Source organism: Symphalangus syndactylus, chromosome 12 (genome assembly GCF_028878055.3).
Source record: "Symphalangus syndactylus isolate Jambi chromosome 12, NHGRI_mSymSyn1-v2.1_pri, whole genome shotgun sequence".
In the NCBI taxonomy this organism is placed as follows: domain Eukaryota; kingdom Metazoa; phylum Chordata; class Mammalia; order Primates; family Hylobatidae; genus Symphalangus; species Symphalangus syndactylus.
In genome coordinates, this window is record NC_072441.2 from 91,349,547 (window position 1) to 91,374,180 (window position 24,634).

At 37.4% G+C, this 24,634-nt stretch overlaps 1 protein-coding gene across 3 annotated transcripts in view; it reads right to left on the reverse strand.

Moving 5' to 3' along the window:
* Positions 1-561: 561 nt before the first annotated feature.
* RGS5 (regulator of G protein signaling 5) overlaps positions 562-24,634 on the reverse strand; it is a 183,164-nt gene continuing 159,091 nt past the window's right edge. For 2 of the 3 annotated variants that reach the window (XM_063627194.1, XM_063627193.1), the window contains 3 exons: positions 20,361-20,422; positions 10,792-10,958; positions 562-5,769 (listed from right to left, as the gene is read on the reverse strand). In XM_063627194.1, the coding sequence (XP_063483264.1) occupies positions 5,608-5,769; positions 10,792-10,851 (222 nt within the window). In that variant the 5' untranslated portion in view covers positions 10,852-10,958; positions 20,361-20,422 and the 3' untranslated portion in view covers positions 562-5,607. Of the gene's footprint in view, positions 5,770-10,779; positions 10,959-20,360; positions 20,423-24,634 lie in introns of all 3 variants that reach the window. The other variant, XM_063627192.1, reaches the window with a different exon arrangement.

The window sequence follows — 24,634 nt, forward strand, 5'->3', positions numbered from 1 at the left end:
TCTCTCTTTCCATGGTTTCTCCTTGTAAATCTTCTCCTAATGCTTCTATCTGAATATAAATTTTCCCCTTTTACCCAGTCCGAATCCCACTAGTTGTATGATCCCCTTTTACCCATTCTCAATCCCACATTATCTTAACTACGTGAGCACCAAATGTATGATCACAGAATTAAGCTGCTTACAGTGGCACCTGGATTTCAAATCTTTCAGATCTTTCACCAGAGGAGGAAGAGAAATAAATTACTATACTCACTGAATATTGCAGGATCCAAATAATATATGTTCAGTCAGTTTCTAACAGTGATGGCAGCTGAATCAATAAATTATTGTCACCTGAATCCAAGGGAAAGTAGTCAACAGAGTTTATGAAAATGGGGCACTTTGTATTTCCCTGAGTTTTGCATATCAGGCTGTATTATAGTTGTCCTTTATTAGTAAGCATCCTTCCGGTTGATCAACAGCTCACCTGGTGTAAGAAGCACAGTGAAAGAACAAGCCTATCTTAAGGAAGAATGTTTCATATAGAAAACACTTGGGAGTCAAGGAGGACTCATATGAGGCTGTTATATAGATATATATTTAATATAATATGTGTGATTGTGGTTACAGATACATATTTGGTGCTTTATTTATCCAGAAGCATGAGTCACATAGTACATAAAGTATTGAATACAAAATTATAAAGATAAACACAATTATTCTTGAATTTAAAATATATGGGATAAATGCTTACAAATGGATTTATAAACCTTTCACTTCTACTTCATTCTCCTGGCTGTGTCTTCTGAAGATGAGTTGCTGGTTGCAACACTAAGAAAAATAGCTCCTTCAAATCCTGACACTATATGACATAAAAAGAACTTTTGGCAAATATTTATTCAGATTACTTGTCTCCGGTGGCAAATTTCTCGGCACTTCTCTTTGTTTTGTCTGTGCCTTAGCCTGTGCGTTTTTCTAGAAAGGAAGTTAAATGCTTTTAATGTATTAATTATTACATAATTGAAGTTAGACCCAAATATGTTAAATATTTCCTCTTGCAAAGGGAGAAGAGGAAGGGAGGAATAGGGGCAAGGTGGGGAGGAAAAAATACCTCAGGTGGGAGAACAAGTAACTTGCAAGAGGCTTATTAAACTGTATATAAATGTTGAAAAGGCTGATTTGTAGTTTCTCTACTAGAAAAATAATAAGATTTATTATTGAAACATGAGTTCAGAATAATATTCCAATGTTTGTTGTTGTTGTTGTTGTTGCCATTGCCTATGACTCTCTGCTGTAAGTTTGCATTCAAAGCCAGGAGTCTTTTTTCAGTTGGAAGAGTTGATCTTTTTAGTTTTGGGATGTGTAAGTGATGCTGGGAAAGCCTTTCTTTAAATATTCATTGCTCTTGTTTGCCTCAGAACCTATTTGGTGAAAAGCGTGTTTAACACAAACAGTAGCTGCTAAATTGTTAACTAAAGAGCCTTGTGTGAAGCAAGTGTTCAATATATGCTTGTCTAATAGAATGAAGAGACTATAAACCAGAGAGGTTTAATAGCAATTGAGCCAGGATAAACCAAGATGCACCAAACTTTATGTCCAAAACCTACATAGAGTTGCCTACCCCTTGGGTTTCGATGCTTGGATGTTGGAAATTGCATTTTCTATTCTCTGCTTTCTGGCACATGCAAGCCAGATATGGACAGGAGACCCTCAATGTTTATTCATTTTTCTAGTCAAGGCTTTCTAGGATGATAAAATAAAATTTTACATGTAGCTGCATTGCAAGTCAGGAAATACCTTTCAGCAAATATGGAAGATGACAAAACTCAGCTTCAACCAAGCTGAGCTGCTCTTAAATATTTCCTAGCAAATGGATTACGTTCATAGGTCTGAGCACTTACTTTTTAACCACTTCCCTTCTCCCCTTTCTTCCCTTTCTTTTCATGACTATTCTCTCCTAAACTTGCTAAATTCCCAGGAGAAAGGGAAAATGGTCTGCTAGGGAGAACAGTTTCCATAATGAAAATCATTTCTCTGAACTATAACTAGCTTTTTCAATGATTCTCAAATTTGTTATTGGATAGGCAGTTTGGCAAAAACCTAGAAGGGAATGCTTATTAGTTTATCAATTTATTTGTTAATGGCCCAGTTTTTATTGAAACTTTTGCATGTCTATTACTCTTTGGAAAATAATTAACAGCTCCATCCTATTGAAATGGCTTGTGTACAGAGCACACATCAACCAAATAAAATCCATGGCTTTGTAAAGGATAAAAATAAAAATAAAAATAATTTATTTCACCAAGTTCTCCTTGGCACTGAATTCTACTTAAAGCATAATTCATAGAGTAGAGAATTTGAGTACATGGGGTATGGAGAGTAGGGCACAAAATGTTTCCATACATTTGACTTTATTGATTTGAAAGCAAAGTTACTGAAATGCCTCAGTTAGTTCTGCATTTTAAAAGGTGTCTACCTGAAAGAAATAAAAAAAGGTGTGTGTGTGTGTGTGTGGCGGGGAAGATGGAAGATTATTCACATGCTTGAAGGCTATTCACACTGCTTTAACAAATAAACATGGAACATACCTCCTTAATTAACTGTAGAGTTAATAGTCTGTCTGTTTGTCCTGATGTAATTTAGATCTTAATCTAACCCCAACCCTAAACTATATCAAACCCAGGCAGAAAAACTGAAGTTACAGGCAATTACCTGGGCTAATCTTAGGTTTTTTTCTCAAGAGTGAGAACCATATTCTCTTATTTCCATTGACCACAATTTGGTTCTACCACCTTTCTACATCCTCAATTCACTCCCAACAGTAGTTACATTTTCACAGGGGAGGAAAACTCCAGTATAACAGGGTTCTTGCATCAAGCTTCATGCTTTCCCAGACATTTACTCAAGGGAACGTGGAGAGGAGGAGGAGGAGGAAGATGGAGTGATAAGCAGATGTTACACATGTTTTTCCTGGAAAGATCACCCCACTTTTTCTAATTTCTCAGAATTAAAAGAATGTATTTTATCTGTATTACCATGGAAATTACTAGTAACACAGGATTTTTTTTCCTCTTTTCTAAGTTTCCAAAAACTTTCAAAAGTGTTCAAAGAAATTTTCTAGAACAATTTTAATATGTTTGATTTCTCATTTGGGGCTGGAATATTTGTATTCTTTTTAATTTTTTTACTTCATATATTAGAAGAGTTTCTAATATGTGTAGGAATACAATTTTAAATGTAAGATTATATAGATGTAGATATAGATAGATAGATATATGTAGATGTATAGATATAATGTCACAATATCACTATAAGGCATTCCTTCTTCCATTCTGTTTATATCTCCACAGAACTGCTCTCATGGGGCCCTTTCCTGCCCTGTAGGTAAAAGCCCTTCTTATTTTCCACTGAAAAGTCTACACACTTTCATAGGGTGTCCAGTCAATTTGTGAGTACAGTCCCTTGGAGTCTTCATAACATCAACCCTCTAGGTGAGATCTGTAATAGCTAGTTAATTATCTGGGAATTTTTAAACATTTGGATATTTCAAATAATGTGAATAAAATACTTGAATTTTAAATAATTAAATTGTTTCTTCAAATGTTTTAGCATTTATGAAAAAATAATGCACTAAGATTTTGGATTTCTAACATTTCTAGCTGTATGAGAGAGTAAAGGGTTGGCACTTTATTAACTTGGGGGCAATGTAGACAGATGTTGAAGCTGGTGCTGGAAGTGCACCCTGGAAATTTTTATCTGAGTTCCTTGTCAATCCTGCACAATTGCATGAGATGAGAACTTCATGATTGCAGCGTTGATCTGGCCTAGCTCTGGACTGCTTGTTGAAGGAGTTTCTTTGAAGTGAGCAATACTGGCAAATATGAATGAATTCACACCACTAGCAATTGTTGGCAGAACACCCAGCCACTCTACCCATTTTCAGAATGTGAAATGGCATGTATTCAGCAGGGCACATTATTCTTGAAGTCACAAAAATAGGGAAAATCCAACAAGCACAGTCAGTGTTTACCTGAAGAATACAGTCACATAGCTGCTTCACTTTCAATATTCTTAGGAAATAACCAAATAAATGAGCTACAAATATGAGAAACTGAGAGTGTGTGAATGAAAGAGAGCAACAGAAGGAGGAAATACAAGACTAGACAATGTAATCTTCTACTTAACATTTCAGAATTTTATTAATCCTTTAAAAATCACCCTCTTTCTCCTGAGTTAATATCCTCATCTCGATTACCCTCATACATGGCTTAGTTTGATTCTGTTACTAAATTCTGTGAATCATTATTTAATCAAATCTACCAAAGATTAGAAAAAATTCTAGCAAGACTTATAATCATGAAATACAGAATTAAAAGTTTAAACCTACCAAAAATCCTATGGCCTATTATTTAGCTGTGAATGAGGCATGTCAAGAGTATAAATCTGCACTTTTGACTGTAAGTAAAATTTACTAATGCAGGAAGCGAAATAGTGAGGGAATACTGGGGTTGCTAAAAGATTACTTTTTTTTTTTTTTTTTTTTTGCAATATGCAGTGTACCTTAAAAGTGTCTCACCTAGAAGGCCTCTACCTGTAGTCACATGACTTTTTCTAAAGACAATTTGGTGTTTTGAAGATAAATGTCATTAGTCTATGATAATAGCATCATAGGACAATTAGCCATTTTAGACTTGACCATATTTTCTCTTTTTAGCGTACAGCCATCTTGATATTTAGGTGGGAGACTACTCCAATGGAGCAACAGTTTCATTTTACATGACTGGATTTAGAAATTTATGAATTTTAAACTCATAAGAATTTTAAATAATTTGAAAATGGAAACATTTGATCTACAGTCTAGGAGCATAAATACATTTATAAAATACTTCATTGTTAATCTTAGGTCATTGATTTAAAACAGAATTTGGTAACTATGGGCAGGTGGAGGGGGCCAGTGAGGAAGATATAAAAGAGAAATCTATATGAATTGTGTTCAGATTGATTTTGTATAAACATAATATATTTATGGTTGTATCTCTTATTTATAATACCCAACTAATATGAAGGTGGTCCAAGGGAAGGATCAATATTTTAAATAACATGCTTGCCTAAAATATCATACAGTGGCTGCTTCATAAAAATCTTATAACCTTTTATTAACCAAGTTCAGAAATAATTAGAGGGGTGATCTCCCTGGATCAGAACTGAAACAAGTGAGATCAATTAAGCTCCTTTGAAATAGGTCTGTCCACACTTACATTCTTTTTTAGACCAATTTAGGTGGAAATCTATTACCTAAACCCACATTCATTGATATCATATTCTCGTCTTATATTTCTTTGCCTTAGGTAGGATTTTTCTGTGATTCTGATTGGGTCTGACTACAAACTGAAGATATCTTAATTAATAACAGGGCAGGAAGAATTCAGTGGGGAAAGAAGGCCTTCGGATAGTAGATAAGTATCCAAAGCAATGTGGGCAAAAAGAGTAAGCAACATCCCCTGGGATTTTTCCAATGTGGGTATCACTGAGCAAAGCTGCTGTGGGAAGATACGTAGATTAATGGGAAATGCAGGGTTATTATGGAGGAAATAACTCACAGGATGATTTCATAGCCTGGCTAAATTACTACTTGATTAACTCCTGATAAAACTCAGAGCGCACAAAGCGAGGCAGAGAATCCTTTTCCATCAGGGCATGGATTCTTTTCTGGGCCATGTCAAAGCTGCTCAGGGAAGGTTCCACCAGGTTCTTCATTGTGATGTCCTTAGTGAAGTGGTCAATATTCACCTGTGGGCCAGGAAACAGGGTCACTACATAAGCCTAAGTTACAGAATTTGATGAGGGGTGAAGAGGGAGGTGGAATTTCTCATCAATAAAACATTAGAGGGGAGGAAAGTCATTAAAAAGTGAGACATGTCACTTCTCACTTTATAGGCGATGGGATAGGGCAGCTGATGTTTCAACAGCTTCATCCAAACGGTATTAGACACCAACCAGGTGTCAGACCTCCCATAGGAGCTAACACACACATTACTTATTTAATCCTTGACAACAATCCTAAGAATGATTCTTTCCTTTTATAGAAAAAAATGTGTATATGCAGAAGGTTAAGTGGCTTCCCCAAGATCACAGAACTGATAAGTGTATTTGAATCTAGAGAATCAGAATTTGAATCCAGGTGTCCTGGTGCCTTTTTCTTTTTCTTTTTTTTTTTTTTTTGTTGGATAGAGTCTAGTTCTCTCACTCAGGCTGGAGTGCAGTGGCGCCATTTGGCTCACTGCAACCTCTGCCTTCCGGGTTCAAGTGATTCTTCTGCCTGAGCCTTCCAAGTGGCTGGGTTACAGGCATGTGCCACCAAGCTGGGCTAATTTTTGTATTTTTGATAGAGACGGGGTTTTGCCACGTTGGTGAGGCTGGTCTCGAACTCCTGACCTCCGGTGATCTGCCTGCCTCGGCCTCCCAAAGTGCTGGGATTACAGGTGTGAGCCACCACGTCTGGCCCTGGTGCCTAATTTTAAAATTCTAACACAACATTTGGTTTCACATCTATTGGAGGAATTGAATAGAGAGAAGTAAATTCTGTCTGGGGATCCAGGACCTTTTGCATGGGTCCAGAAGAACAAGAAAACTTGTTCTTTCCAAAAACAAACCAGGAAACAGTCATTCTGACAGAATAATAATGAAAACAGCTAACAGCAATTAACATTTATTGAGTGCTCGGTCAGTGCCAGGCACTTTGCAAGGATGAACTCATTTAATCTTACAACTCTATGAGGTATAATAGATGCTGTCATCTACATTTTACAGTTGAGGAAACAGATGCACAGAAATGTTACATGATTTACTCAAGGTTCATGGTAGAGAGAAGATTCAGAAATCCAGTGATGTGGCTCCAGAGCCCAGCCTTTTAACCAGTAGACTCCAGCACTGGGATGCACTGTGGCTTACACGTCCTGAGTGCAGGGCCACTACATTGCAACCATACTATGGTCTATGTGAATGGTTCCTCTGGAGTTGTACAAGGTACAGCCTGTTTGAACTTGGCTAACTATGAGTTTAAAGGAATCTTTATACTCCATGTTGTATGATTTAATGGTTTTTAAGGATTTTGAGTGTAAACAAGACAGAAATAGAATCCAAATCAGCCTATGGTTGTGAATTGAAACATTGATAAAGGTTTTGGGTCTCTCCTGGGCTGTTAGAGGTTCTTGGTACCGAATAGAGCTCTTTGGGCTCAGAGAATGATGAAGCAGCTATTAGTTAGATTTGGAGACAAAATGCATGATTCCTTGGGGAGCCAGGTCAGAACAGACAGCAGGACTGAGCTGTGCTTCAAAGTCCAGGATGAAGGGCGTTGAGCTACGTTAAGATTTTCCAGAGGTGAAAGGGGTCAATGTACTTTATGCAGGCCTGGTGGAAGACCAGATTGTCAGAATTGGGATCAGCATCAGAGTTGATGAAGTCCAATGTCTGCCTTTAAATGTGAAGACCTCAAAGAGATCAGGTTACATGCCCACAAAGAGCTAGTGAGGATTAGAGGTGAGACTATAACATAGATTTCTCCGTTCTCAGTCTATTATTCTTCCCGCCACACTGAAAGCAATGCTTCTTCCTTCTCTTATATTAAATATATATCTGTACTGAGCTTGGTAGACAGGCTTATTCCAAATGATTGAGTTTCTAAAAATTATAAAACTAGCTCCTAATTTTATTTTTTAAAGGAGTGATGTATTTAAAACCCTCTAGGACATAGTATCCACCAGCAAATAGCAGTTATTTCTCTTAGTATTTTTATGTGCTTAAGCCTTCTTTAATGAGTCATTCTGATACATATTTATCTGTTTAGTTATCCAGAAAAAATATTATTTAATTAATTTCAAATATGGTCAAATGATAATTTGCAATGTATAAATTATCTACTTATTGACCTCCACATGGCCATTTCTCTTGTTTAAATTTAGTTCCAATTCTTACCATTGTATCTCTCAGTCAGTTTCTTGTATTAAAGAGTTGAGGTGAGTATTCAGAGCAACAAAATTCAGATTACTATTTGCCTGGGTAATCTAGGTCTTATATAGGTCAATTTCATCAAAATTAAATAGTAAGTATTTACGTCAAAATACAAAATTTGGAGAATTTTTTAAGTAATAAAAACTATGACTTAACATACTTCAGGTGCACATACATATATACAAGATGGTTACAGTCAAAAGAACTGAAGATTAGAGAGCTTTAGCTAGAGACTTGCCCAAAGTCCCACATCTAAGAATGTCTGAAGTTGGATATTTTCATGCTTTCATCTCAAAAATATTTCTTGAAAGCTTTTTATGTGCTAGGAGTAGGATTCACATTCTCTCTAATGCCCAGCTCAGGATCATTATTCTACATAATCCTGGGATGCCTGTATTTGGGTCTAATTGTACCTTTGCATAAGCATAGATCATTTAGAATGAAGGGCAAGGCTATTTTATTACAGCTTGCAACTAGTGACCACAATTTATTTGTCCTTGTAACTCAGCTAGCCATGGTATTATTTATTTTAAAATTATATTTTAGGTTAATGTATCATATTTTCATAATAACCAATAACGTTTTCCCAGAGCTCAGAGTAACTAACAATTATCTGAGTGGGTTTCTACCATTTGTAGGTATTTCAGCAAATCCTAGAATTCTGTGAAGAGGAAGTCAAGTTGATAGGAAGGTAAGTTGGAGAATCCTTTGAAATCGGGAAATACATGTCCAATTTAATATTAAATTAATCTTCTTGTCAATATATACAGAGAAATAACATGCTGACAGAAGAAAGGATGGCCCAGCACAAATGGTAACAGAAGTAGGGTAGAGCTAATGTATGTGCTTAGGGTGGAGGTTGAGGAGAAGAAGGGGCGATCTGGAGAGAATTTCAAGATGAATATCCACATCAAACCTAAATCTAGTTTCTTTCTAGCACCTTTCCATTCTCGTGGCTTTGACCCACAGTACTGTACATTCACATACTCCTAACCTCCAACCCTGTGTCATGGAGGAAGCACATCTACTAGTATCAAGGTACCTAATTTGTCCATCCACTCAAACACATTTAGGGTAACTCATAACTAAAGAAATACATATCTAATGGTGGAACTACAGGAGTCTAGAGCATCTGTGGTAGAGAAGGGATATTTGGGAGTTTTTCTCTCTCAAACATCTTAAGTAGATTGCTGCCTACTCAACAAGGCTTGCCCAGATCACCTCCGTGCTTGACTCCAAACCTTGATGAAACATTTAATTTCCAGACTGGATTAAAAGAAACAAGTGAAATTAGAGTAACCTGACCAAACCATGATGAACAGGGCTTGCTGTGGCCATCCTGAATTCCACAATAGGCTTTCAATGTGGTTTTATAAATAACAAAGAAAAAAGCAGATCAACTTCCCCAAAGTTTCTTTGAAATCAACAAAAATCTGGGCTTTAGTAGTCAATCAGTGGTATATTGGCTTTCAACATCTCTAGCACCTTTTTCTTGTAATATTTTGATTTTCATGAGTAAATATACCATTGTCCCAAGTACAGTGTAAATGGAAAAGTCCAAGTGGGGAAACAAAGGATAAAGAAGAGTAGAGAGGGCAAAAAAGAGAGGTGTTTAAAGGAAAAAATAGAAACAGGAATGGAAAGAGAAACAAAGAAAAGTTGTAGAAATACTCATTAGGCATTAATGAGTTCAGACACTGAGATACTGGTTGATATAGTTTGGTTCTGTGTCCCCACCCAAATCTCACCTCAAATCATAATAATTCCCACATGTCAAGGGCAGGACCAGGTGGCAATAATTGAATCATGGGGGCAGTTTCGCTTATACTGTTCTTGTGACAGTGAGTGAGTTCTCACGAGATCTGATGGTTTTATAAGAGGCTTCCCCCTTCACTCCACTCTTATTCTCTCTCCTTCCACCCTGTGAAGAGGTGCCTTCTGTCTGGATTATAAGTTTCCTGAGGCCTCCCCATCCATGTGGAACTGTGAGTCAATTAAACCTCTTTCCTTTATAAATTACCAAGTCTTGGGTATTTCTTCATAGCAGTGAGAGAAAGGAATAATACACTGGTTGAACATCACTTATCTGGAATGCTTGGGACCAGAAATGTTTCAGATCTTGAATTTTTGAGATTTTGAAATATTTGCATATACATAATGAGATAAGATATCTTAATATGAGACCCAAGTCTAAACACAAAGTTCATTTATGTGTCATATATACCTATACATATAACATGAAGGTAATTTTATGTAATATTTTTAATAATTTTGGGCATGAAAAAAGTTTTGGCTGTATTTTGACTGAGACCTATCACAAGAAGTCAGTGGAATTTTCCACTTGTGGCATCATGGTGCTGAAAAAGTTTCAGACTTTGAGGCATTCTGGATTTTGAATTTTCAGATCAGAGATGTTCAACCTGTATAAGTTTTTACGCCCACTATTTAATCCTCACAACATCTCCATAAAGTAGTCTCCATTATTCTTATTTTCACAAAGGAAGAAATGAGGTTCACAGAGACTCAACAATTCATGCAAGATTTCACATTGGTATGATTTCCACTGGAGGTTAGTGGAGCTGAGACCCATAAAACTAGAAAGTGGTCTGAATAGGATTCATGTTCATATATACCTGACCATGTTGCTCTGCCTTTGTACTCAGTAGGTGCTTAATAAGATGGCCGGCTCACAAATAGGAATAGCCTTTGGCTCCCAATGGGACGTCTGTGTCTCAGATGTAAATCCTTCCTGAGAGCTAATGAGCTGCCCTTAACTGACCCACCTACACACAGACCAACCTCTTTAGGAGCCTCCGTTTGAATGAATTCTTCATAAATTTGCTTTGCCTTCTCAGCCATCTTGGCAGGGGACTTGATCTTCTTGTAATCCTCACAGGCAATCCAGAACTCAAGGTTTTCCTCACTGAATTCAGACTTCAGGAAACTTTTGAAACTGGCAAGTCCATCTGGAAAGAAAAAACAGTCAGTTGGAGAAATTTATTAATTTACTTAACAAATGGCATACCCTTCTATATAGCGTAGTCTGACTTAGTACATAGCCTAGTCTTACTTACTTAACGTTTTTTGTCATTTACATAAGAATCTTACCAATGTTAACTCATTTAATCTTCCTTAAAACCCTAAGAGGCAGGTGCTATCAATATCCCATTTCACAAATGAGGTCAGAAAGATCAAACGACTTTCCCATAAATAACCAGCTGGTAAGTGGCAGAGTCAGAATTCAAACCCAGGGAAGTCGGACTCAAGAGTTCATGCATTTATCCATTATTCCAAGCTACTTCTCAAGAGGTGCATGATTCAGCGTCTTGGAAAAGAAACTGTCCAATAATGACTGCCTGCTTTCTACTGCACTTGCACTGGGAGAAAAATACAAGGCCAACACAAATGTTGTATCCATGAGAGAAAGGGAAAGGGCTTAGCAATACTATTCTATGCACAAAGTTTTAGCTCATTCATGTCTATCTTCCTTTACTTCTTCATTCAAATGCAGAAGGAATGAGACAGAGATGGAAGATAGACAGCAGAGAACACAGAACTCAAGCCCTGCTCATCATGCAGAGCCATATGGAACTCTGGAACTAGACAGAGAGATTTACCACATTGTCTTTCCAAACAATCAAATGCAATGTCTACTTAAGTGACAAATGTTTACCTATTTACGTATCAAGGAACACTATTAACACTAATGCCATTCTGGGCACTTAAACTACCAAGGAGAAAATAATACATTTAAAACTTGGCTTGTCTATACAAGTAACATTAATGTTAAGTATCACTATGAACTACTCACAATTCTTTATTTTCTCTTTGCACAGATGATTTTTGTTTAACTATTATGTTCCAAGCACTGTGGTAAGTCACCACGATAAGTAAAATAGACATGGTTCCTGTCCTAATGGAGATTATAGATTCTGGAAAAAGTAGAAAGAAAATGAAGAAACAAGAAACATTTACACAATGAAAGGAAAACTGTATGAAAGGTAGTAACAGAGTCATAGGAGAGTCCTGACTTCATTTTAGGCTAAGGGAAGGCAAGGAAGTAACATTCAATTTAAGACCCAAAGAATGAGTGGGAAAGGGCCAGATGAAGTTACCCCATGTAGCATACTTACCATGTCCATCAATTATACATCAGGTTTCTTTAATATGTTAAATGTAATATGATTATAGCTATTATGATTCTGTTTCCAGTGTACAATTGCTCATGTAGGATAAACTTTAGTTTATAATTTAAAAATTATATCTATATATAATATATAGATATTATAGTCTACATAGATATAGATATAGCCTATTATATGTAGATATAGTTTTTAATTGTAAACCAAAACTATAAGACTAAATTATAAAACTATGTATATGTAAGGATTCTTGGGCCTGATCCAATATTTTCCTTCTCCTTAATGCTGAATATATATATGTATTATTCAGCATATATTACACATACGTATATATATATATATATAAACCAAAGTTCTAAACAATGTATAGCTATAGGGAGAGAGTTCATATTCATTTATTATCTAAGAAGAGTAAAGATTTCAAACAGGAGGAGAGAGAAAAACTCTAATTTTCCAGAAGCTGTGTCAAAATCACAGACCTACCCTCAGTAACATGTTTCAAATGTCACTTTGCCCCCCCGGGCAGAAGGAAGGATTATTGTCACCAGTACTTTAAGGCCCGGTTTTCTCTAATTTGCCCCCACCTGGAGACACTTCTGCAATACGTTAGTTCTGCTTAGGGATCATATTTACGTTCTGAATTCATTTCCTTTGGCCTAATTTTCATTTATTCTTTTTCCCTATTCTTTTTATAAGCTCTAAAGTTTTATTTATTAGTCATTGCCAATACATTGATTTCACACAAGCATAAAATGTATGCAGTGATGAAAACAAAGATGCTATATATAGTTATCCATTTTCAATTTACCTCCTGTGTATTTTTACTGTTCTCATACCCTTCACAGTACCCTGAAACCATACCCAATTTTAAAGAAAAAGAATGGCTAGGATGATCATTAACTTGTATTAGGGTCACCATCAATTTCAGGATCCAAACAAGACACTTTGCAATTTGATCCCTTCTTCCTGTACTTACCCTAAATACATTTTTAATTGATTAACAATAAAAATATATCTAGGAGCGATGGTAGGTATAATAAACAATTTTCAACACTTGTGAAAAGAAGGGAAAAGGAAAACAAGGGAAAAAAACAATTTTTTCTAGAAACTTGGCCAGAAGAATTACTTTAAAACCATTTGATAACCTGTAACTGGATAAAATCAGGTGTATTTTCTCTCTCTTCTAATATTTCCTACTATATTTCCAGCACTATTTGTCTTAACTTAGTGACACGAGAGTTAACATAAGTGCTAAAAGAAAAATATAAGACTTATTTCTCTCTCTGTCATGGTTAAAATGTCCATTGTTTCTTAAACAAAAGGTGTTGGATAGTCTCTGTCAAAATGAAAACATTCTCAGGCATGTTTTAGCTTCCAGGAAATGAAGTCTTATGAGCTCCCACAAAATAAGGTCTAAGACGGCTGGAGGCAAAAATAATTCCACAGAATAAGTCTGTGACAAATTTATTCTCATTAGCCCCATATCCCCACAACCTATCTCTGAATCACCCATTCTGCATCTTTGGAAAGCGTAGGGACAAAATCTCAGTCCTCCCAAACATTCTTGTTTATGACCCGGGGATGTATGCCGGGACTCCACAGAAATGTTCACATTTACTGACTTTCCAGGGAATAAGCTTGCAAAATAACTTTTCTGTGTAGCAAGTCCATTTCCTGGATACTAATTTCATAACTTTCATTGAATTCCACAATATTCTTTTAACCTTTTTGTCCATGTATAACTCATAAAATAGCTTTACATTATATTCGTCTGTGAGATGTGTAAAGCTATTCCTTCTCTAAATCTGTGCACCTGGCTTTTGGGCACTCTCTAGAGGGTCCCTCTAAAGCCACCCCTGAAACCCCTTCTCCTCTTTAGCCTCTGGTTGTCTGTCAGTTCCTTCCTTAGCCACTATCTCTGTTTAGTTCCTATCACCCCTGCGGACATCCTATTGGGTCAGAGTCAAACACAATCCAGGCCAAATGTCTCTATTCTGCAAAGAACACACATTTCTTCTTTGCCCTACAACCATTCCTCTACCCACTCCAGTAGAGCCTCAGCACACCTCCCTGACAAATCACCACGTTCTTCCCTGCTGAGCCTGCACAGAGCCTCAGAGTACCTCTCAACCCACCTCACCAGGCATCCACTATCTAGAAAGCCAATGAAACCCACCTGATTATCTGGTCTTATGGAAACACTCCGGGTTGTAAGCTACATTACAATTCCAGAGTTTGCGCTAATGAATGGTGTCACTTTTGACATCCATGTAAACTAGCAGCCAGCCCTACCTAAGAACAAGGTGAAAATACCTATAAAATCACTTTGAAAATTAAAGGAGCATTAGACAAATCCAAGTCAGTTTGCTACAAAGGAAAAAAATATTAAAAACTAGATTAGTGCAAATCTCTTCAACCAGGGGGGACAAAAATGAAGTCATTGAGAGTTGATAAGCACCATTTCTAGCTTATTGGTTAAAAATTATATTACTGCAATAACTTGAGCAAGTCATCAAATCTCTCTGAGACTCTGTTGCATCATCTGTTAAATGGAGATACTAATGGAACCTATCTGATGGGGTTGTGCTAAGAAATAAATAATTCATATAAAATTCTTACATGGTAACTGACATAATTATCATTATGTAGCTCAATACATGCTGGTGTTCATTATTGTTATTCATTACAAATTTAAAATTAATCTTTTAATTAATTCAAAGCCCAACTCCAATGTTGCCTCATCTGTGAGGTAGCCTTTACTTACTATCATTGACTTGCTCTTGAAGATTTTTGTCATTATGAGAGAAGCAGTCACTTTCTGTTCTTTTGTTGGGATTGTTTGCTTCTATATATTTTCCATTAGGCTGTTAATTCTTTGAGTAAGTTTCACCTGTTTGCCCCTCTTTTGCATCCCACCTCCCAGTCTAAATCTGTGCACCTAACATTTAATAGAGGTTCCCACAGAAATAAGACACATTCAGGGAAGCATTTCCTTCCAAGTGACAGAATCAAAGAATACTAACCTTAAAAAAATTAATTATGGATTTTGCTGCTGTTACAGCATTTTATTTCATGGGCAAGTTACCTAATTCCCCTTAATCTCAATTTCATTTTCTGAAAATTAGGGACTGTGATGGCACTCAAGTCCTAAAATTATTGCAATCATTAAATTAACATATGCAAAGTGCTTAGAACAGTGCTTGGCACATGATGAATAATAAGTGTTAGCTATTGCTTTTATTATTATAATAATTATTTTCAAGGAAATTGTGGTTGCCCATGAGGAATATAATGACAAAAATGAGCCAGAAAAGAGAAAGAAGAAAACCAAAGAGAAAGAAGCAAAAGGGGAGTGCAAAGATAGAAACAAAATGATGTGTTTGGATTCAGGCTCCTTCATTTTCCAAGGACAAATCTAAATTGCAAGGGTATCTCAAGGAGATGCTCTGGCCTTCTGGAACTCCTAGGGAAGGGAGATCCACATAAAAACTTTGCTGCTTCTGGCTTGTTTCATTCTTCTCTGTTCTTAAAAATGGTTGTGTGGGGAACTATTAAATGTCACTGTCTTATTTAAACTCCCATGTGAAATCTATTTTTGTGTTTGAAGAACAACACACTGTTTATATGCCCAACGTGCCTATGAAATGAAAACAGATGGTGCCACCTAAAGAATTGAAGGCAAAACATGTAGGAAGTTGATGTACTTTCAGAACACAGTCATATATACTGGATGATTAAAAATTACTTTAAAAATGAAGGAAAGTGAGAAGAACCTTGTTAGAAGAGATTGAGTAGCAACTTAAATGTCTTATTTTTTTTAGAAGCTTGGTACCAATTAACTTCATTTTCACTCAATAAAAATTAAAGATATGAATGTAAGGAATTCTTGGGGAACTATTTAACACATCAACTGTGAAAGTCAATATCCTACATTAACATAACAATGCCAAATTTCCCTTACAAATTGACAAAGATGCTACTCCTCAAGTTTAAATGGTTTAAATTTATCAAATCAAACATGCAAAAAGAGATTGTGAAGTGGTTTGTCTTGATTTGTTTTTATAGCAACAGGGTCTCTCTCTGTGGCTCAGGCTAGAGAGCAGTGGTACGATCCTGGGCTCAAGCCATCCTCCTGCCTTATACCTGGCTAATTTTCTTTCTTTCTTTTTTTCTTTTTTTTAAGAGATGGGGTCTTTTTATGTTGCCCAGACTGGTCTTGAACTCCTGGCCTCAAGCGATCCTCCTGCTGCAGCCTTCCAAAGTGCTGAGATTACAGGTATGAGCCACTGCACTTGGCCCCAGTTGTGAAGCTTTAGATGTATATATGTCCCAAATATATCTTTCTTCATTACCTGTTTTGCATCAGCCACAGCTAATGTTGGGTAATTTCTGATTATAGACTATTAGTTTTTGTGGATTCAAATAAGAACTTCTCATAAGAACTGATTTGTCAGTTTGGCTTACAGTTATTCATGGTATTCTATAGCTGATGTCTGGGAAAATAGGTCAAATATTGTCTCTTCAGGTCAGTGATGTTGGAGTAGAATTATCTGGGCAAGACTGGCATTCCACTAGTTCTTCTCTAGGAACAGCCAGACAGACAGAAGCAAAGGGCAAAGACAGAGTGGCAGGAGAGACATAGAGAAAGAGAAGTCATGGGGAGAAGCAGAGACAGATAAAGAAGAAGAGAGCAATAGAGTGATGGTAAGAGTAGAGAACTAGAGAGGGGTATCAGGCAAAATTCACCCCCAAAATTTCACGTAGGTTCTTTTCTATTTTCCCTAAGTGTCGGCCGGTCTGAGAAATAAAGGGACAGAGTACAAAAGAGAGAAATTTTAAAACCGGGTGTCCAGGGGAGACATTACATGTTGGCAGGTTCCGTGATGCCCCCCTGAGCCATAAAACCAGCAAGTTTTTATTAGTGATTTTCAAAAGGGGAGGGAGTGTACGAACAGGGTGTGGCTCACAGAGATCACGTGCTTCACAAAGCAATAAAATATCACAAGGCAAATGGAGGCAGGGCGAGATCACAGGACCACAGGACTGGGGCGAAATTAAAATTGCTAATGAAGTTTTGGGCATGCATTGTCATTGATAACATCTTATCAGGAGATTGAGAGCAGACAACTGGTCTGACCAAAATTTATTAGGAGGGAATTTCTTCATCCTAATAAGCCTGGGAGCACTACAGGAGACCAGGGCTTATTTCATCCCTCAGCTACAATTGTAAAAGACAGCCGTCCCCAAAGCGGCCATTTCAGGGGCCTCCCCTCAGGGACACATTCTCTTTCTCAGGGATGTTCCTTGTTGAGAAAAAGAATTCAGCGATATTTCTCCCATTTGCTTTTGAAAGAAGAGAAATATGGCTCTGTTCCACTCAGCTCACCGGCAGTCAGAGTTTAAGGTTATCTCCCTTGTTCCCTGAACATGGCTGTTATTCTGTTCTTTTTTCAAGGTGCCCAGATTTCATATTGTTCAAGCACACGTGCTCTACAAACAATTTGTGCAGTTAATGCAATCATCACAGGGTCCTGAGGTGACATACATCCTCCTCAGCTTACGAAGATTATGGGATTAAGAGATTAAAGTGAAGACAGGCATAGGAAGAAAGGGTATTGATTGGGGAAGTGATAAGTGTCCATGAAATCTTCACAATTTATGTTCAAAGATTGCAGTAAAGACAGGCATAAGAAATTATAAAAGTATTAATTTGGGGAACTAATAAATGTCCATGAAATCTTCACAATTTATGTTCTGCCATGGCTTCAGCCGGTCCCTCCATTCGGGGTCCCTGACTTCCTGCAACAGAGGGGAGAGACTGTCTCACTTACTGATGGCTTTGCCCCCCAGAGGGCATGGCTTGCCTTTGTTTCTGTGAGGTCTCCATACCATAACCCTTCTTTTTTAGTTGGGCTACTTTGAATGGATTAGTGTCCCTTTTAAGGAAAGCATTGGCTAGAATAGTTATAAATGCTTTCTAATTTGTTGCTTTAGGGAAATTAATTGCCCAGGTCTTAAAAATATTAATTACTTAAGAAGATAATTATGTGGAACTTATATATAAACACACAGGCAAACACACACAAGAATACATACACATACATTCTACATACACATATATACACATGTATAATTTTAAAATGCATATATAAAAAAATGAAATACTGTGAATATTATATATATACATACATACATGTGTATACACACACACACACACATACACGAACACACACAGGTGCATGTATATTTTCTCCTCTGAGAAGTAGAAAATATTACTGTGAGGCTCTCAGGCCTCAGTCTCACACGATGGTAATCATCTGTTTGCAAGTTGAAAATTTTCAATCCTTCAAACACTAACTGCCTCTAGCTTAACTCTCTTTAACTCTGTCTAACCCTAGCTTTCTTATTCTGGTAGCTCTCTGTCTCCTAAAAGCCTTAAATATATAGACATGTGGCCCTAAGGATTTAGTGTGACTGAAAAGGATTGTATGTGAGCACATAAATATTTATTCTTCCCCTTAAAGGTTTTGAAAACATGAAAATAGTTCTGCTAACTCTCAGGTTTTTTGACAATAGCAATAAATACCTGTGCTCAGAGTACTAGTATTCATAATTTATCAATAGGTCATCTGTCAATCTGCTATTGGCCCAGAAACCACTGAGGCAAGACAATAAGTCCATTAATAAACATAAATATTATTCTACTAGTTGACCTCATGGAATTTCTAGGTCCAAGAGGCAAAAAGAATTTAGTTCATTCACTCATTCACTACATAAATATTCACCAAACATCTTACATGTTTCAGGGCAGGGTACTTTGTTTAGCACAAGAAAAAAAAAGAGAGAATCAGAAATGAATAAGCTACAGAAAGTTCCACCTTAGAGACTGTGGTGTTCTGTCTCCAAAAATAAAAGATTAATTCTATTGCAGGTAAGCAGAAGCTTATGACACCAAAAGCAAGACATAAGGAATGTTCATATACAATTCAACATACATTCTTTGTCATCTACTCTGTGCCCATTAATTATAATGGTCTTGTGAGAAATATTTTGTAAATCCTTATTTTTGCGAAGCATGTAACAAAGTTTCATATTCCATTCTTGTTATAAAGACGGAGAAATATAGGTAGGGTATTTTAAATTGACTCACACTTTTAGAATGAATTATTCAACAAATATTTGTTTTCCTGATACTATATACTTCCTGTTGTGAAATTATCTACATGAAAAAGACTAACTCTTGCCCATTTGTGAGTTTATAACCTATCATAGAAGGGAGCCAACTATGAACAGAACACAAGGCAGCAACTATTAAGTGGAATAAAAGATGTGCAGACACATGACTTTGGAAGTTCAGAGGGTGGATAAATTGTTCTGGATGGTCAAAGAACACTAGGCATTTTTTATTTGAATTGTCTGTTATAGGAGAGGGAGAATTTCAAGAGAGAGAGATATGAGTAAAAGATATTCCAGCCAAGGGGATTATATGTAGAAATCCTATATGGAACAGAGAACTGTTCAATTTGCCTACAGACCGGCCATATAGTTATGGTGATCTTGAACATCAGAAATTTGAACTTGATCCTGTAAGCCATGGGAATCAGTAAGGATTTTGGATTGGGCAAATGCACCTAGTGCTTATTGATGCACTGGTATTAGCTTGGAAAAGAGTCTGCACTGATCAGCATCTTTGTCATTTCTTGAATGAAGAAGTAAAAGGCATGGTGCCAAAAGAGGAAACTGAGGCTGGGGGAGATAACAACCCATGTCAGGTCACAAGAGCAGTTGACAGTATAATAGTTTGAACCAGGATGTACTACTCATGACTTGTTAGCAATATTTACGCTGCTATATCTGATCTTTATCAATTTATTATGAGGCTAAGTCAGGAAATGTAATTTCTCTATTTTACTGAAGAGAATGTTGAGGAGGTCAAGCCACTTGTTCTAACTACGCAAGTAAGCAGGACAGATGGGAACACAACTGCAATCATGAGTCTTTAGAACACCTTACGTTCACATTCCCCCATAGTGCCACGGACCTTCCTTTCCTTGTGAACTGGATAATCACATACCCACAGCCCCCTTCCTTTATTGATATCACCTTCAATGATTGAAGAAATGTCAACATTGGGGAAGAAGAACACAGGTAATACAAAGATGTTTTTTGTTTCTGTCTCTAATCTGATCTTTATTAAAAAAAAAAAAAAAAACAATGGAAACTTACAGTTGTTCTGCAGGAGTTTGTCCAGGGAATCACGCCACTGCAGGGCCTCGTCCAGCGAGGGTCTACATCAATAATAAGGAGAGAAAAGGGGTATGGCATAAGTAGGCATTGAACCACATGTACCAGCAATAACTACTTCCTGTTTCTCTTAGATGGAAATGATATGACTGCTGGTCTATCCTCAGGACAAGGAAGTTTAAATTATTTTCTCTCTAACAATTGGGTTTGATGAGCTGGGTTTGTTTTCATACATCTTTATTGCATATCTTCATCTTTTTTGAACATTTTGGTTAGGTCTTTCCCTTTTTAAAAGTAGAGTTTGTTTGACATTAAGCTGTGTCTTGATAGTCTTATATATCCCATGAAAGTTGTTCCAACTGTGGTCTTTTTTCCAAATATAACTTCATGAAATCCAGTTGTTCCATTACAGAGATTGAACTCCTGTTCTCTGCCTCACCAATACTGCATGTTAACCACCTAACTGAATCAGCAGAGGGCATTGGGGTTCCACATCCACATCCCAAAGCCGTCTAATTAAGGATAGTGGAAGATGTGAGTGTATAATGCTTTCCTTACGTTGAGATTGTGATCATAGCAAATTTGCATGTTAAAAACGTAGGTGCATTTTTCCTACCCACTTAGAACAGGATCAGACTTTTTTTTAAAGATTTACTCTTTCTAATTTAAAAAAAAAAAAAAGAGTGGTTAATATATCCTGAATAGGAATGTCATACACAAATGCTCGAGATGCTGACTCAAAAAGGGAAGGTTATAGCCAACATATAATTTCTCCTTAGGCTGTTTCTATTTTGACATTTATATATGCAGAAACCCTGCAGCTATTTCATCTCAACCACCAATTTTTCTCTCACAGCAGGATGTGTCAAGTGGAGCTGGTATTGTCTGGGAAAAATGGCTGACTGCACACTCTTCGGCTCACCCGGCTCGAACTCTTGCATTATGATGTGAGTTCTTCATTGCCAAATCAAAACAGACTGACAAAGCATTTACTAGAATATTAAGGCCATTTGAGGTGTTTTTCCTAAACTGGAATTTCCTAAGCTCTTAGTTTATCAACTGTCCAGGCAATAAAAAAAAATCCTGCTTCTAATGTTTATACAATGATATTTCAGGGGGGGTTAATTATTCAGATTAGCAGGTTTGGTTGATATGACAGCTGCTTGTTCTACTTTTCATTTTGCTGTCCCAGGTGCAGAATCAGCCTCACTTTATTTATGTAAAGAGTCCAAGACGGCAGTAGGTTTTGGGCTAAAGTATTGTGAATAATCCCTTTACTTCTCTATTCCTCATTGCAGAACATGCATCGGTTGTGAGTCCTGATTATATGATTTTTCATAAACTTTTATGTGTTCACTCTTTGCAAGTTAAACTTGCGAAGTTGAGGGTAACAAACCTTGTGAAATAATCTTGGGTGATTTCTGTTTTGCTGGCTAGAAACGCAGGCATCATAGATGGAAAACATACTGATGCCTCAGAAATTTATTTCTAACACGTGAGCTACCCATCCCTCTTCCCATTTCCCCTGGCTAGTATAAAGGAGCACACAAAGAAAAAAAAAATGGCATGAACAGGGTGATTATAATTATGTCTCTATAGCGTTCTTGTCCATTTTATTTCTAACCAGAAAAGGACCTATCTACTAGAGGTCAATAACTCCCCTTGGCTCTTTTATATTATTGCAAGTGGAGAACTGTTTTATGTACATATTATTTCATACCTACATGTTTAGCACAAGGTCTTACACATCTTACCTTCTTCACTATAGTATGTTCAATGTTTTGCACATAATAGACACCCACCAAGTCTCTATTCATTGTTGACAGAAGCAGCAGGACATTAAATTATTGGACAAAAGAAAGTAGCTCAGAGCAAGAGGAAGGCTGATTTACTCACAGGATCTCCTGATTTTATAAATATTCTCATTAAATGAAATCACTTTCCTGCCCCACTTTTCCTCCGGTTAGTATGGAGGAGCAAAGGAAGAAGAAGTGACATGAGCAGGTATACCAAACTTAAGCATGTTATCCGATCTGATTTGTCCCAAATGGTCTTGTTGGAACCAGGCTAATGGTCAATAACAGCAGCACATCACAGCCAAGATTAAATTCCTGAAAAGGAAATGTGCAGAGCCCGCTTGGGGGTGAAATTGGTCCAAATTGATTTAAGGGCACAGTCAAGTAGGACACATCCCCCACAGCATGAAGCCCAGTGTTTTGATTACCAGCCTAGGAGTTAACAGAGGTTCATCCTGTCCTTATTCTCAGAATTTGCCAGTCCTCATTAGGTCTGACTTCTTTGGAAACAAGATAGATGCAGATCTAAATGACCAATAAATGTTCTGGTTTGCAAGGTCATAGCTGACCACAGAGGATGGGTATGGAGTTTCTGTGCGTGGGAGTGTGGGGGAGAGAGAGGAAGCTATTTCAAATGAAACTCAAAATAAACATTTATAGAGATGATTAACCACATGTTTTATAATGCCTAGTGTAAATGCCACCTGGCCCAGGAAGTGGCCATCTCTGCTGGAAGCGCTGTCTCTCTTTTTACTCTACTCTTACCGCTTTTACTCACTGAATCTCTCACATGGCAATGATGCACTCACTGCCAAAGGGTATAGGTTGTCATGCACAGAGAACTTTTCCCATTCCACCCTATCCTGGGTGTACCCTTACGCATCAATCCACCTTGCAATAAATGTGTGTCAGATTAATAAGTAAGTGAATGATGGTTTTGCCTTGAGTTAGTCTCGTTGATGAAAGCCACAAATAACCCCAAACTCAGATTTTAATGACCAGTCCCATGAACCATTATTACTGCTGTTGGCAATGCTGGCACTTACTAGCTATACTCTCAAGTGCCTGTGGTTGGGTTTTTTGTTTCTTTTTGTTTTTTGTATTGTTTTTGTTTGATTTGGTTTTTAATCTGCACAGTACCTGGCACATAATTAAATGTCTTAAAAATGTTCTTACACATCGGTGCTCTTAACAAGGACAAGAAAATTCAAGTTATTTACTGTCAATTAAACGTGCCTAGTCCCCTTTCCCTTCCTGCCCAACAGTACAGTCTGCTTATGACCAGGCTCAAGTTTATGAGCATTTATTGAGCCCTTACCTGATAACCAGTGGTGACCTGAGCATCATGGTTGGGCATACAGACTTAAGAACAAGCAAAACATGTCATTTTTTGACATCCATATGCGGGCCTGAAATTGTACATAGATCTTTAGTCCTCACAACCAGGCTCACCCTAACCAGGTGAGCGTATGTAGGACAACTTTCTGTAACTGTTTTCCACTAGCACAGGCTAGGTACTGTTTATGTGTGGAGGTCATCTTTAGTATAAAATGATCACTACAACAACAAACCAGAAAAAGGGGTTAAAAATTGCTGAAATAGGCAGGGGAAAGGGAGACATTTATAATATAAAATAAACTGTATGAATATCTATATCAGCTCCTAACATTTTACAATTGATGATTTTGTAAGCCATGATAACAGTTATCACAGACTAAACCTATGTGGTTGGCTAATGTTGTCTATTGTTTCTCAGGAGGACCTACAGCAGAGCCTTAAGGAATGTTCACATCCAGAGGGTGAGCAACAGTGGGAGCACTTAGAGAAAGAGATGGCAGGAGGGGAATGCAGGACTAGAAGTCAAGGAAGAAAGATTTAAGAGTAGGTCAACTGGGCTGGGCGTAGTGGCTCATGCCTATAATCCCAGCACTTTGGGAGGCCAAGGTGGGCGGATCACCTGAGGTCAGGAGTTGGAGACCAGCCTGACCAACATGGAGAAACCCTGTCTCTACTAAAAAATACAAAATTAGCCGGGTGTGGTGGCTCATGCCTGTAATCCCAGCTACTCGGGAGGCTGAGGCAGGAGAATCGCTTGAACCCAGGAGGTAGAGGTTGTGGTGAGCTGAGATCATGCCATTGCACTCCAGCCTGGGCAAAAGAGCGAAATTCTATCTCAAAACAAAAAAACAGTAGGTCAACTGGTGAGCCATCAAACACTGCAGACAAGTCACAGATGGGGCCTTAGAAACAACAGTTCGGGTGAGGTAGTAAGGTTGAAGCTGCATAAGAAGGAGATACAGAAAAGACTGAAAGCCGTGAGTACAGACTTCTCTTTCTACAGTTAGCCAGTAAAAGTAAGAGAAAGGCATAGAAGCAGAAGGAGAGAAAGGTGGGGAGATAATTTTTCAGCATGGAACATGGGTACCTGTTTGCTCCTAGGGGAAGAGGGTCCACAGGGAA